This window comes from Eulemur rufifrons, chromosome 17 (assembly GCF_041146395.1).
Source record: "Eulemur rufifrons isolate Redbay chromosome 17, OSU_ERuf_1, whole genome shotgun sequence".
Classification (NCBI taxonomy): Eukaryota; Metazoa; Chordata; class Mammalia; order Primates; family Lemuridae; genus Eulemur; species Eulemur rufifrons.
Window position 1 is genome coordinate 7,088,156 of NC_090999.1, and position 14,444 is coordinate 7,102,599.

At 52.2% G+C, this 14,444-nt stretch overlaps 1 protein-coding gene across 1 annotated transcript in view; it reads left to right on the forward strand.

Annotated features, from left to right (window-relative positions):
• The first annotated feature begins 11,090 nt into the window (after positions 1-11,090).
• ANKRD33B (ankyrin repeat domain 33B) overlaps positions 11,091-14,444 on the forward strand; it is a 70,132-nt gene continuing 66,778 nt past the window's right edge. The window contains exon 1 of the mRNA XM_069492495.1: positions 11,091-11,444. Coding sequence (XP_069348596.1) covers positions 11,091-11,444 — 354 coding nt within the window. The remainder of the gene's footprint in view (positions 11,445-14,444) is intronic.

A 14,444-nucleotide genomic window follows, 5' to 3' on the forward strand; every position in this document is an offset into this window, starting at 1 on the left:
TCCAGACTCTATGGTACCTATGCTGCTTGGCCCATGGGCTAGAGAGTCCTGTGCATTCTTTCGCAGTTGGCGTGCTAAGTTCTGATTAGTAGATTGGTAGGGTGTTCCTTCCTCCCCAGGTATGGCAGTTGCTAGGGACAGGATTAAGGTCGGGCAGCACCAAGATGGGGAGGCGGTGCCTGGGGCCTGCCCTTGTTCTTTCCAGGTGGGGCAATTGCTCGAGGCAGCACCAAGGCAAGGCACCCACTTTCGTCTCTAGGAGCCCTGGAATCCCTCCGTATCTACCTAACACCACTGCAAAGCTGGAGAAGGGGCCAGGTGTGGGCATGGTGAGGAGGGTCATGCTGGGAAGCTGGATGGCTCCCCCCAACCCCCAGACTCCAGGAGATCACCCCAAGGTGGGTCCACCCATGCCTCGCTCTGGAGTACCTGATGCTTTGGGGGTGTGGACACAGCAATGATCACATCCCTGCTAGGCCCTTTACCATCTTTCTCTGCTTGGATTTTTAATCTTCCAGAATCCGATCCAGGTCTCATGTGGCTGGTACCTTTGCTGAGCTCCACTTTGTTTCTCCAATTTTTTTCTTCCGGACTCTGGTACGATTGGAGGGTGTCTGGAGCACAGGAGGACCACAGCACAGCCCTCAGGACAGTTCAGCTGGAGAAGCAACGTGCCGTGTTCTGAGCAACAGCAGGGACGCCAATCCCAACACTTATGCAATGCTCATTGTGTGCCAGGTGCTGTTTTAAGCATTTTACATAAATTAGCTTATTTAATCCTCACAAAAAACTATGAAGAAGGGACTATTCTTATTCCCATCTTTGCAGACAGGAAAGCTGAAGCACAAAGAGGTTAAATAGTAGCTGAAAGACTGTTCTACTTGTCAAAAGCAGCTCATGCTCTTTCCTGAGCCTGGGGTGCTAGTAATGTCCCCCAGAGAAAGCTGGTGGGAAGAACAGTGCTTATTCGAGTGGGCTTGCTGTGGATTGGGAGCAATGGCACATTCATCAACAATGTCATTCTTGGGTTAAAATGTGCAGCAAGGTCTGTGGGACACACAGGGTGGGCATTCCCAATTGGTGATCTGGCTTTGGGGAATTTGGGATAAACAATGATATGAATAGTAGCAACAAGAAATGCCTAAACCACGAGTAGTACCAGAAACAACCCTGAAACCCAATTGGCTGTCCAGAATCCCCTCCCCAGGGGATCTGAAAGTGGGAGGGGGCCCTCCTCCCACCCTCGGGTGGAGCAGGCAGGAATTCCATTCTCAGCGGGAGCTGGAGGGGACAAGCTCCACACTGGGTGGTTCCTGGAGGCCTCTTGCAGGGGACGGGCCTCCAGCTGCAGGGATTAAAGGAATTTCTGGGGTAGGGAGAGAGCTGGGGCCATGGGTTTAGCTTTCTTTCTGCAAGTGTTTACTGAGTGCTAATTAACAGTCATAGCTAATACTGAGTGCTTACCCGTTACAGGTCCGTGTTAAACCTGTTTCATGCATTGTTTTTCCCACTCTTCTACCACAACCTCATGAGGCAGGTGTTGCTATCCTTAGAAAGGAGTAAATAACTTATCCGAGCTAACAAGCACTGAAGTTTGTTTGTTTTTTTTTAAATCATATTTATTTATTTTTTAAGAGACAGGGTCTCCTTTTATCACCCAGGCTGGAGTGCAGTGGTAGTGCATAGCTCACTGTAGCCTCCAACTGCTAGGCTCAAGTGATCCACCTGCCTCAGCCTCCCGAGTAGCTGGGACTACAGGTGCGAGCCACCGTGCCTGGTTCTTTTTTAAATTTTTTGTAAAGACGAGGTCCCACTGTGTTGCCCAGGCTGGTCTCAAACTCCTGGTTTCAAGTGATCCTCCTTCCTTGGTCTCCCAAAATGCTGGGATTACAGGCGTGAGCCACTGCACCAGGCCTTAAAAAATTTATGAAATGATTGCATAGATTCAGAAAAATCGTAAGTCTGTAGATTGATGCATTATGTTAAAGTGGACCTGACTGTGTAACCATCTCTCAGGATAACAAATAAGTACTGTACATGCCCAGTGTCCCCAAAACTCCCTTGTCCCCTTCCCAGTCACCGTCCCCTCTTCCTCCCCAAAGGTAAACGCCATCCTGATGTCAACACTAGAGATTAGTTTTGTCTGATTTCTAAACTTTCTACAAACAGAATCATATAGCATGAGCTCTTCTGCGTTTGGTTTTGGTCACCCTTATGTTGGTGACATCCATATACGTTGCATGGAGCTCTCTATTTTCACTGCCGCGTGGTGCTCCATAGCGTGACTATAGGACGACTTTATCCAATCTGTTTTGGTGAACATTTGTTTTCTCTTTTTTTTTCTTGCCATGGTGAATGAAGCTTCTGTGACTATTCCAGTTCACGTCTTTTCTTGAACATATGTACTGTACACATTTCTGCCGGGCATGTGCCTGGGAGTGGAATCACTAAGTCACGGTGTTGGAGCTAAGTGGGGTTTTGAACCTACATGTGCCCACTCTAAACTCAAGAGCCGTGCCACAGGTCCCCGTGTGCCGTGGCCATGGCCGAGCTGGGGGGTGGAGTTCCGCAGGAGGGACACATGCAGTGGCAGTGGGGGCCGAGAGGGAGAGTTGAGAAACAGGAGCTGTGGAGGGAGGTCTGAGGGCCACGCTCTGGCTCGGGGCAGGTGGCGGTGTCATTAAACAAGATAAGGAGGGCTGGAGGAGGAACCAGTTCCCCGGAGGAGAGTGTGAGATCCGTTGGCTCAGAGGAGTCGCCAGGGTGCCTGCGTGACCTCCAGGTGGCACTATCCAGGACATGGGGGAGCCAGAGGTGGAGATGAGATTGCCCCAGGAGGGTGGGCACAGGGAGAGCCTTGTGGCCCACCAACGTTGCAGGGTGAGGCTGCCAGCTGGACCCAGTGGGGTGGGAAGAGGGGAGGTGGTGACTGTTTACAAAGCAAGGCGAGGGGGAGGTGCAGAACTGCTGAGAGGCTGGAACCTGCCTGTGTGCAGATCACAGCACATTTTTAATATCGGTCTTTAACTGGCTGGACTTTTGCTGGGTGGTACTCAAGGTGGGGTGACCCCAGGGCAGGCGAGGAGACAGAGTTTGATAAGAGAGGAATGTAGGTCAGACCCCTTAGAATTAACCGAGGTAGGAGAGGGAAAAAGAGCAAGAATAAGGGTTCAGTACTGGGTGATGAAAGAGGTTGAGAGATTGCAGGATTTGGCAAGGTCTCGGGCAAGGGCAAGGGAGATGCCCATGCACAGAGAGTCAGGACAGGGGCCGGGTGGAAGGCACGAGCCCCTGAAGCTCCGGAAATGTCTGTGGCCGGCATTCTGCAAAGGCAGTCTTTTTTTCCCAGCTCACTCACACATGAATGCCGGCTGTGGAGAATTCTACCATCTCAATTTTCAGTGTCGTTTACACCAAAATTTCTACTTTCTTTTCAACACCTGCTACTGTTTATCGGCTAACATTTACGGATGACCATAGGGACGAATGAGTGGCAGGTACTGTATATATTACAGGAAGTCCTTACAGAGAGAAATCGCACTTCATTGGAGAGCTTGTGTATGTGTGTGTGCATGCATGCCGGGTGGCTGTGATTTTATATCGCACAGACACAGTCAGATTTTCTGCTGGTGATCGTGATCCGTTCATAGGGTAGGATTAAACGCTTTTCTAACCCTCCCGATGCCTGCATGGATGTCTGGAGTAAATGTGGGAGTGATACATCACTTCTTAATAAGTACCACTGGGGAAAGTGTTTGTCAGGGATGGAGGGGAAGAGGTCTGTGCCAACAAAACAGCGATCAGAAGCCAGGTCTCAACGGGGGCCGGTCCCCGAAGCGTCCTTGCACTCCGCGGAGGGGACCTGGAGCCAGCTGCTGACGCAGGGGTGTGGGGCTGAGTCACTGGCAGGGAGGGCTTGCGGAGGAAACCTGTGATCACACGTGCAGACGGAGACTTGAGTGTGCATCTGCTGCGCTCAGTAAGCCGGTTGACTGAATAACTCCAGATTAGGAGAGAGAATAGAATTTGGAGATTTTTATCATTATAAACTTGAGATATTTTTGGTTCTAAAAATAAAATACCAAAATGTTCGGGTGAATTGTTTGACAGAATCTATACTCTTACAGCCATGGAACCAGAGGCAGTTGGGTTCAAATGCAAAAAAATGTGCCAGTGAAAATTAGAAACCACCGTTGTGACTGCAGTTCCGTGTCTTAGGGGTGTTGATGTAGTTCCCACCCCCTTTGTGCCAGGGTTGAGGGGGGCTTGATCGCTGCCGGGTTGGGTGGGAGGAGTAGGAGCCTTAGGTTAGGGACATGGGGAAGCTGGGATTGCTCCGCCCTCCCTCCTCCACTTACTCACCAGAAATGCTTCTGAACGCCTCCGACTCTGGGGTGACTATCTAGTGTGGCAGCCAGAGTGAGCCCAGGGTTCTGTGTCTGTTTCCTGGAGATGGTCACCATTCAGACAGAGGACAGGACTTGTGTCAACGTCAAGTATGGCTCAGGGCTAGAAATGTCCACTGAATTTCACAGGAGAGACGCCCTCGTGGGACCCGTGGTGAAGCTGTCGGGGAGGTGGGTAGGGCAGGAACGCTGACAGCGATTCAAAGAGTCACAGGAGAAAACCAAAGGGAAGACATTCCCTTCTGATTGTATGGGGCACAGTGGCTGGGGTTTTTCCAAGAAGCATGGGCTACTTTTATAATTTTCAATATATATATATATATACACACACACACACACACACACATATATATATATTTTAATTTTTTAAAAAATGAGTAAACGAAAGATTAGAAAAAGTGCAGCTTATGAAGATCTGTCTTGTAGAAGGTTGGGCTGTGAGGAAAGGCGGGGGGGTGGCGGAGGGTGGAGGGCAGTGGGGTCTGTGTTAAGGTGGGGACCTGGGTGGGTGGCGTGTGCACCAGGCCTCTGCCACTCTAGGAAGGGAGGACCCAGCAGGGCTGGGGATGGGGCATCTGGAAGTCCCATGGGAGAAGGGCTCAGGGATTGGCTGCAGGGTAGAGTCCTCCTCTGTGTTCCTGGAGACTGGAGTGACAAGGGTCAGGGATGCAGAAGGACGATCCCCTCAACATGCATTATGTGTTCAGCCCAGAGTCTCCCTGCCTTTAGCTTTGTCCCCATGGGCACATTCTGACCTGAAACTGACCCAAGAGAGAATAAGCTGAGTGACAAGCGTAAGCCAAACTGCATGATTCACAATGGTAATTTAAACATTCTAATTTAGGCTTAGCTTTGATTGCTGAATTTAGTTAGGGAGCGTGTTGGGGTGGCAGCTTGGAGGCCTTGCAAAAGCACACTGGGTCCCAGCTCCAAGCCTGCACAATGCCCCCAGCCCTCCTGGTTTACATAGTGGCGCCCCTAGGGGCTCCCAAATCTGCTTGGCCCCCCAGCAGTCTGAGTAGGGCGGTTACCCACGACAAGACATTAATCCGGCTTTACAGGAAGCCGACACAGCATCTGGACGTCCCTCAGGGCCCTACGTCTACCTGCCTAAAAAATTCCCGAAGATCCAGAGACCTTGACGTTTAAGTGGCTAAAGAAAGGTCAGGTTTCTGGTGATCAGCTGCTCTGTGTTGATCTTGTGTAAGTTCAGGGGGCCCCGAGGTACCGCAGGGCCTGGTCTGGTAGGGATTGTCTTCCCTTCTGTCTACAGACATTGACCATCAACCAAGATGGTGAGGCAGCCTCTTACATGCTGGGGATTAAACAGAAATTACCAAGACCTGGTCGTTGCACTCGGTGAACTCTCAGTTTACAAAGGAAGATAGTTTTGCAAAAAGTTATTGGAAAACAGGACAACAAGCATTATTATAAGGGCACGTACAGACAGGGAGAAAAGAAGAGTTTCGCCTGTGCTTGGGGGAGGACAGTTGGGTAGGGCATGGAGCAGCCTCCCTGCGAGTAGGCCTTGTAATAGCCTCTCACCTCGCATAGGACTCCCTAAACTGGCCTTGAAAATCCAACCACCTTTATTTAGATGAGGACCCGAGGCCTTTTGTCCTTAGAGTGATCATGGCTTTTCTAGTTATATGCACTATTGATAATTCCCATGCACAGCAGGGAAAAAGCGGCAGAACTGGTAGTTAAGTGCACACATGCATTTCCTATTAAATATTTAACCACAAAAGCAGGAAACTTCCTTAAAAGAAAGTAAAGTTCTTAAATGGTTACATGAATTCAGATTATAATAGGAGGAGATGCTCTCAACTGAATTGAGTGAGGCCCAAATAGCAACTAATCTCTTTAACGGGAAGATCCAGAAATACACAGAGGCCTTTGTTTATACTCCTAAGCAGATCAGAAAGGTAATCTGGCCTAGCAGTTCTGTAGATTGACTTCAGGACACTCTTAGTTTGCTCCCACTGAGTGCAATCAACTCGGGGACATTTGCAAAAACTCTAAAACAAATCATTTTGGTTTACTGGAAATGTTTTTCAGAAATGAATGGCTAAGAGATGTCCCGTTGCCAGTCACTCCTGCTTCTTTGGCAGGTGTTGGGAGAGCTGGAGGAGCCCGTTGCAGACTCAGAAGGTAATGAGCACCTCCAAGCTCCATCCTTGGAGAAGACGATTTCTGAGAGGAAGGTGAGATGGAGAAAACAGAGAGTCTCAGCCTTCATAAAGAAAAGCCCCAGGGTCACTTCCTCAGCCAGGGCTGGCCCCAAACCCTCAGTTTCTTCCCTGGCATCTAACTCCAAGGCCTGGCCCACTTTCATTTCTTCTAACTACAACTATCCTTCAGTCCACTCCCCTAAGAAAGTGGGGTCCGCGCCTCCCTGGCCCGCTTCCCCTCAGCCACCCAAAGCAAGCAAATGAGCCTTTTTCATTTTAATGAGCTGTATTTCCACTCACCATAGGACAATAGGGGTTAACAAAATTAATATATATGCTTAGGTTTCTCTTCTTGATTTGCAAGCAATCTCTATGTTTTGGCTATGAACCAGCCACTTGTAACAGCAGCACAGTTTTTTTTTTTTTTCCTACAATTAATGTTTTTTCTCATTTGGCTTTTTTTCTTAATTTGCTTTTTTGTTTTTTCCTTTAGTTCCTAGTAGTAATGGAAAGCTTTTTTGTTGTTTTTTTTTTGAGACAGGATCTTGCTGTCACCCAGGCCAGAGTGCAGTGGCAAGCTCATAGTCCACTGCAGCCTTGAACTCCTGGGCTGAAGTCATCCTGCTGTTTCAGCCTTCCAAAGAGCTGGGATTACAGGTGTGAGCCACCAAGCCCAGCTCCGGAAAGTTGTAATCAATGACAACAAAAACAACAGCAAAGGAATTCATTAGATGGATATTACCCCAGGAGATCTGCTTCAGATTAGTTTTGTCATGTTCTTCCCAAGAATTTCCACTGGAATTTGGTTACGTCATTTCTACTATGGAACAGTATGAGACACGTAGGATCTTCACAGCCCTGAGTCTTCCCAGCTGAGATCAAAACACAGATCAAAGAATAGATCGAACTTTCCCTGAGAACAGTTTTTACACATTTAAGTTTCTTTCTTGATATTCTAGGCTTTGAGTTACCATTTTGAATATAACAATGAACAAAATATTAGAATTTAAGAAGTTCAAGCCTCTTGAAGTGACATGTTCTCTAAGGGAATACCCGGACAAGGGTGCATTTGTGTATACTACGGAAAATGCTGGAAATGCCCTAAACATCTAGAGTAGGAGATTGGTCAAATAAATACTGGCATACCCACAGTAAAAGAATAAAAACCACTTCACATTCACTTCATGTGGGCTAGTTCTCTTGGCAAATAAGGTAACAAATTTGGAGAAGCAGCTCCTACAGAGCAATTTATATCAAGGCAAATGGATACTTTAATTTTAATACTAATGAAAGTTGACGCTTACTGTATGCTAAACTCCAGACGCTATGCAAAGGTTTAAAACCACTCTCGCATTCAGTCCTCCATCTAGCCCTGGGAGGTGGTCGCTGGTTATTTTACGAACCCCAGGGTGGACTTGGGTTTGCTCTGCCATTAGCTTCTCCCCTCCCCCACACTCCTTCCAATCAAAGGTGGGGAGGGCACTGCAGGTTTTCTACATCTTTAAAAATAAATACACTGCTTGTAATTTTGAAAGGCCTGATACAGAAATATAACTGAGCTAGTGCTGAGTTTTTTTAGTGGTCCTAAAACAAATTATTCAATTAAATGAACCAATTGTGTAATTGTGCTGTATATATATCTTTTAAAACCATAAATTAAAATAATTCACTGAAACTTAACAGTCAGATAAAATATAATTTCTCAAAATGTTAATTCAAAAGTTATACTGAGTGAGTTGGCAGATTTGATGAGCTACTTTGTCCTTCCTATGTAGATTTTGTAAACATAATATAAATGGTGGCTTTACTAAAAACACGTGTGCCCTCATTTTGTGTTTCTTTTAGCCTGCCTTCCAGAAACATTGAGAATCTGTTGTTTTTGCAGTTAAAGGGGTGTATTTTAATTTTATTTATTTATTTTTTCTTCTTAGAGGAATATTTTTAAAAAATAGGAAAATGGGGCCAGGTTCAGTGGCTCACATCTGTAATCCCAGCACTTTGGGAAGTCAAGGCAGGAAGATCATTTGGGGCCAGGAGTTCTAGACCAGCCTGAGCAACTTAGAAAGACCCTGTCTCTCTAAAAAAAAAAACAAAAAACAAAACAACGATTAGCTTGCAACTGGGGTCTAACCGCTCCTAAAGGCCAGTTCTTTGGAATAGACTCTATTTTATTCTAGTTTATCTTTAAAGGGAGAACCATTCAAGTACTATTTGGACTCAAATTTCTAAGAAAGGAAAGGAGGAAGTGGTAAACTCTGAAGATACAGCCTTAATTCCCTTGCTTAGTGATGTGGGCGATGAGTACAAACTGGCTGCAAGACACCAGAAAAGGGTTCGTGTTCTCCTGCAGAGGACCTGGCCCTGTGTACCTGGGACCTGGTCACCTGCGGATGGAGTTCTTACTTTAAAGTGACACAGTGCTCTGCCTGGCTGGCTGGACAGTGGGGTTAGCAAACCCAACCCACACTCAGGGAGCACTTGAACTTGTAAATCCCCTGAGTTCATTAACAGGCCTTTTGGAAACAACTGTCAACCTTGAAAGGGGAAATTCCAAGTGGGAATTTATGCAACTGTGGCCAGTTACCAAAAAAAAGGTAGAAAGTAAACCATGATCTGGGGTACTTTTGGTTTCAGAAGAAACCAAAGAAAGCCCCGAGTACAGAAGGAAGCCAGGGAGCCTAAGTTCACTGCTAGCTTAGGGCGTGCTCAGAAGCGTCTTCACCAGAAATCAGGACTCTCGGGCCCACCACCCTCCAGGCCCTGCGGATGCCATTCGGGCTCCTCCTGGCGACACTGGAAGACCAGGTGACCATGACAGCGGGTCCGGCCCAGGCAGTGTAACATCAGGGGCTCAAGAGGCCTCGAAGTTCAAACCTTGCTCCAGCCCACACCTCCCACAACAGTATTTCTGATACAGTTCCCCACTGTGCCCCTCGGCTTGCCCGGCCCCGCCCGAGGTCCTCAATGCTTGTCCCCACTGGCTGCATCCGCCCAGTTTTGTTCACCTTTGGGCCACGAGGGCCTCCCACCGGCTGGAATCTGGTGGACACGCTGTCAAGATCAATGGAAAGAAAGGAAGGGAAGGAGGCTGGAGGGCCAGAGAGAGGTGGTGGTCTTTGCATCCTTTGACCCATGACGCGTCCTGCCGAAGACGCAGCACAGCAGACAGAGGCTCGGGCGCGCTCACCAGCGCACCTCCAGGCACAGTCTTTCCCACCAGTATTTGGTTCACGACGCATCCTCCTCCGGGAAATCAGAGGCTCCCCAAGGCAAATTTTCGCATCCTCTCCCCGCCCCTCACTAGGGCAGACGGGGAGAGGCCACGGCTGGGCCAGGCGGCGCTGGGCTTGGACCGCGGCGGCGGTCGCCTGCAGCCCTGCTCTCCTCTCTTTTTGGCAGCCAGCCGCGGGGTCAGCGCCCTGTCGCGACCTTCCCAGGTTAATCCTCCACGACTTTGCAGATCCCAGCACGTGACATTGGCTAGGGGTGGGGGCGGGAGCTCCTGACCGCTCGGGCCCGGTGTCCTCCCTTCCCACCCAGACGTACCCACCTCCCTGAAGTATTCTAACACCTCTACACAACCCAGGGTAGGACCAACCTGCAAGCCACAGCTGGCCCGGGGTCCGCGTGACCTGGGGACTCTGAGGGTTCCCCTTTCCCTCCGGGTTTGGGACTCCCCCACGGGAGTCCCCAGTTCAGAGGGTACGGCCTGCAGCGCTCCCCTGGCCCGAGGCCCCTAAGGTGGACAGCTCCTCTGCCGCATCCCCTGGTCTCCGCAGCCCTGCGCGCCAGGGATCCCTCGGTCTTAGACCGGCGGTGGCCGGGTGGAGTCGCCCCCGCAGCCCAGGATCCCCGGGAGGTGAGAAAATGAGCTCGATGCCTCCAGAGCGGCGGGAGGAACTGCCCCCACCCCGGCCCCGGGGCCTGACGCCCTCCGCTGGGGTGGTATCGCGGGCTTCCACGTTCCCGAAGCTGGAAGCAGGCTCAGCCCGCCGCGTCCCCCGACCCCACCTCCGCCTCGGTCCCCACGGGCCGGAGAGGGAGGGGCGGGGCCGCCTGCGACGCGGATTTTGGCGCTTCAGTGAGTGCTTTGGCCTCTCCCGCGCGTGCTTCTCCCAGCACTGGGCAAAGCCGCAAGGTGCACGATCCCCGCGGTCCAGAGAGGCCCTGCCTCGTTCTGAACTCTAGCCAAGAACCAGCGGTCCAGCGGGGCACCCGGGAGCGGGCGAGTCCCCAGGCGCGGCCGCCCCGCCCCCCGCCGAGCTCTGTCCCCGCCCGCGGCGCACTCGGAAAGCCCCCGCGGCTCCTCCCACCCCCTAGGGGCTTTGCTCCAGTCTCCAGTGACTTTTCTCATTGAGCGCAGCCGCCTGGCGCTCGTTTCCGCCGGGCTGGGGCGCGTGGGCCACTGCTTTTCTGGGGACTTAGGGGGCGAGGAGCGGTGACCTCGGTGAGCGCCCGGGTCCCGGTATCCCGGCCCGCGCCCGGGCCCCCGGCCCGCGCCCCGGCCGCCGGCATGGTGCTGCTGGCCGGGCCCGGGCCGGAGGGCGGCGGGGCAGGCTGTGTGAGCCCGCAGCCGCCGTCCCCACCCCAGGGCGCGCAGGTCGAGGAAGACCCCGATGAGTACGAGGAGTACGAGGACTTCTCGAGTCTGCCAGACACCCGCAGCATCGCTTCGGACGACTCTTTCTACCCTTTCGGAGATGAAGAGGAGCACGGCGCCCAGAGCGCGGAGAGCGCCCCGGAGGGCGTCCCGGAGGCGGCGACCCTCCTGCGCGCCGCCTGCGCCAACGACGTGGGGCTGCTGCGGGCGCTGGTGCAGCGGGGGCCGCGCGTTGAGGAGGTGCAGGAGACCGACCGCAACGGCCGGGTAAGCAGGCGTCCCCACAGGGTTTGGGTCCCCTCGGTACATCCCAACCCCCATACCCTTGCCAGCCAGATCCCGGCTCTGGACCGGTCCCTCAGTCACTCTGCCGCCCAGAACGCCTTTTCCTCGCTGTTTGGGCGCGTGGCGCGTGGGGAGCCCTGGGTGGCCTGCCCGTCGCAGGCTGGGGGAGTGGGCTAGGGGTGGGGGCGCAGTTTGCTCTGCCCGAGGTGGCAGCGCGAGCTGGAGACGCCTCCAGTTCCGCGTCCCTACCCCATCCCCTTCTAGTTTACGGTCCCGGGTCCTCCTGTATCTGAATTCGCCCCGGGGGCACGTGCTGGAATTCAGGGTTGAAGACTTTTGCGGAGTCTCTTCAACCTACTCCCCTACCCCGACCATTACCTTTCCCCAGGCCCCTGGCAGGCGACCATTCCTCCTCTTCTGCAGGGACAACCCCTCCTGTCCAGCGTCCTGTTTGTCCCCTCGGTCCCTCGCACTGCCCTTGCCCTAACTTGCCTGGGCGTGAATCGGCTCCTCCAGGCTGCCAGTATTTGGAAGCGACTGTTCTCTCCCCCGCCCGAACTGCTTGGTCCCCACACCCCACACCCCCTGCTGAGCCTTGTGGCCCGCGGGGCCACTAGCCAGCACGACCTCCGACCTGTGAGTCTGCACGGTCACCGCCGCGAGCCGGCGCCAGCCGGGGCCCCCCAGAGGCAGGGCCTGGGAGGGCAGCCGAGCGGCAAGCAACCACCCGGGCAGCGCAGGCCGGTGGAGGGAGGCGGCAGTGGCTGTGCTTTAGTGATGTCAAGATTCAGAGAAAGCAACAAACGTTTAGAAAAGGAAAGAAAAAGTTGGCTTGAGAAGACTCGAGAAGGACTGGCTCGTGGAACACAGCCCATCAAGCACTTTGAGGAAAAAACTGCAGATTGACTACGGTGGCGAAGTCCACATTAATCTGTGCTCTGTGGACAAATGGCCGAGTTCTTACCTGAGTTTTGTATTCCCCAAGGTCCCAGCACAAATCAGGAACGCAAGTGCCTTTTTGCTCCGGAGCCTGCAGATGACAGAAAATATGTGTTTTCACTTGGGGACCCTAGTGACCCTGTGCCTTGGTTTATCTTGGGGGTGGGGGACAAAGTGATTTGACCCTGACTGTGATCTGGGCTGGGCTTAGGCATTTAGGAAGCCGGCAAGTGTCACTTTCTGCTTGTACTAACTTGACACAGCATTTGAACTTGGTGGAAGGGGGTGTGTTTGAACTGTGGCAGGCAGTGAGAACTAAGGTGGGATCTCCGTGGACAGCATGACCTGGATCCCTGCAGTTCCTGTAGCTGCTCCCCATGGCAGTGCCCATGTCCCCAGCCCAGGTGGCAGATGCTCCAGCTGGCAAGTGAGGAGGGCTGGGAGTCCCTCCTGAGGCCCAAGGGGCTGTTGGTGGAGCTCTACTTTCAGTTTAAGTGCAAGACTTCACACCCAGACGTTTGGATTAGAAACCTTTCCTTCCTGAAGCAGGTATTGGGCCTGCTTTAAAGGAACCCCCTGAAAGCTTGGAAGGGCACAGGCGGGGTAGGTCTCTCCCTGGGGCCTGGGAAGCTGGGGATCTCCCGTGGGCTGGAGCAGGACCTGGCTTGCTTGGTGCCCACTCTGAGGTGACGCTAGGCTTAGCTTTTCCTTTAGCGGCAAAAAATAAATGTTTGGCCAGTTGCGGTGGCTCACACCTGTAATCCTAGCACTCTGGGAGGAGGAGGTGGGAGGATTGCTTGAGGCCAGGATTTCAAGACCAGTCTGAGCAACATAGTGAGACCCTGTCTCTACAAAAAATAGAAAAATTAGCTGAGCATTTTGGCGTGCACCCATAAGGCTGAGGCAGGAGGATGGCTTGAGCCCAGGAATTTGAGATTGCAGTGAGCTATGATGATACCACTGTGCTCTAGCCCGGGTGACAGATTAAGATTCTGTCAATGAATCAATCAGTAATATATATATATATATATATATATGTATATTTGAAAACAGCTGCATAGGAGAAAACTGGCAACAGGTAAGCCATCCCCAGGGGGTTTGAGCCTGACAGACCGAGTGCCCGGCAGCTCTTGAAAGCCCTTCCCTCGGGTAGGCATGGGATGCTAGCTGAAGCCTCCCAGAATCTCTCTGCCTCGGTTTCCTTGTTTGTCAAATAGAATAACGACAGCTCATATCTGCTGGGGTTGTGAGTGTGAGGTGCGGCAGTGTACACATGCTCTGAGGGGCCGCCCCGGGGCCTGGCTTACCGTCTTGTCCTGTGGCTCCTTCCAGGTTCCTTTGTTTCCTTCTGCCACGCCAGGCTTTTCCTCTGTCCCAACTATAGTAGAGAAGGAGACTCGTCGTCCTTTGCATCTCTGCTTTGAGCCAAACAGTGACGGGGCCTGGCAGCTGGCCTGCAAACCACAAGACCCCCGAGCTCTTCTATCCGTGGATCGGAAGGAGCAGGGCCTGTGTTCTGTGCTTTGGGGTGTGGGTGGGGGGAGGCGGGAGCTTCCATTCTTCCCATTAGGTTCTCGAAACTGGTGATCAAACAGCTCTGTAGTCCTGAAAAATGGCTGAAAGAATAAAGTGTGGCAAAGCCCCAGTGCACCTCTCCGTGGCCGATGGAGTGTGAGTCATTGCATAGTGTTTATTGCAGGCCTACCGTGCTCTGGCTAGGTACTTTAGGACACTTGAAGATGAGTCCAGCAGTCCCTGCCTTTGAGAGTCTCAGCCTTTTAGTGAGGAGAAGAACTTAGAGAGGAAAAGTAGCTGGTTAAGAAATAGGAAATTAGGGAACACACTGGGGTTGTGAACATGCTAGTGTCCAATGTGTGCCTCCCAGGTGGTTACACGGCTCGCTCCCTCACTGCTTGCAGGTGCCTGTTTTAAGGGCACCTTCTCTGGGAGGCCTTTCTGCCTACCCCTGTCTCAGCCAGCAGCTCCGGGAACTGGGCAAGGGCAATGCGGGTGTTCAGGCACTGAGGGCTGAAATTGCAAATA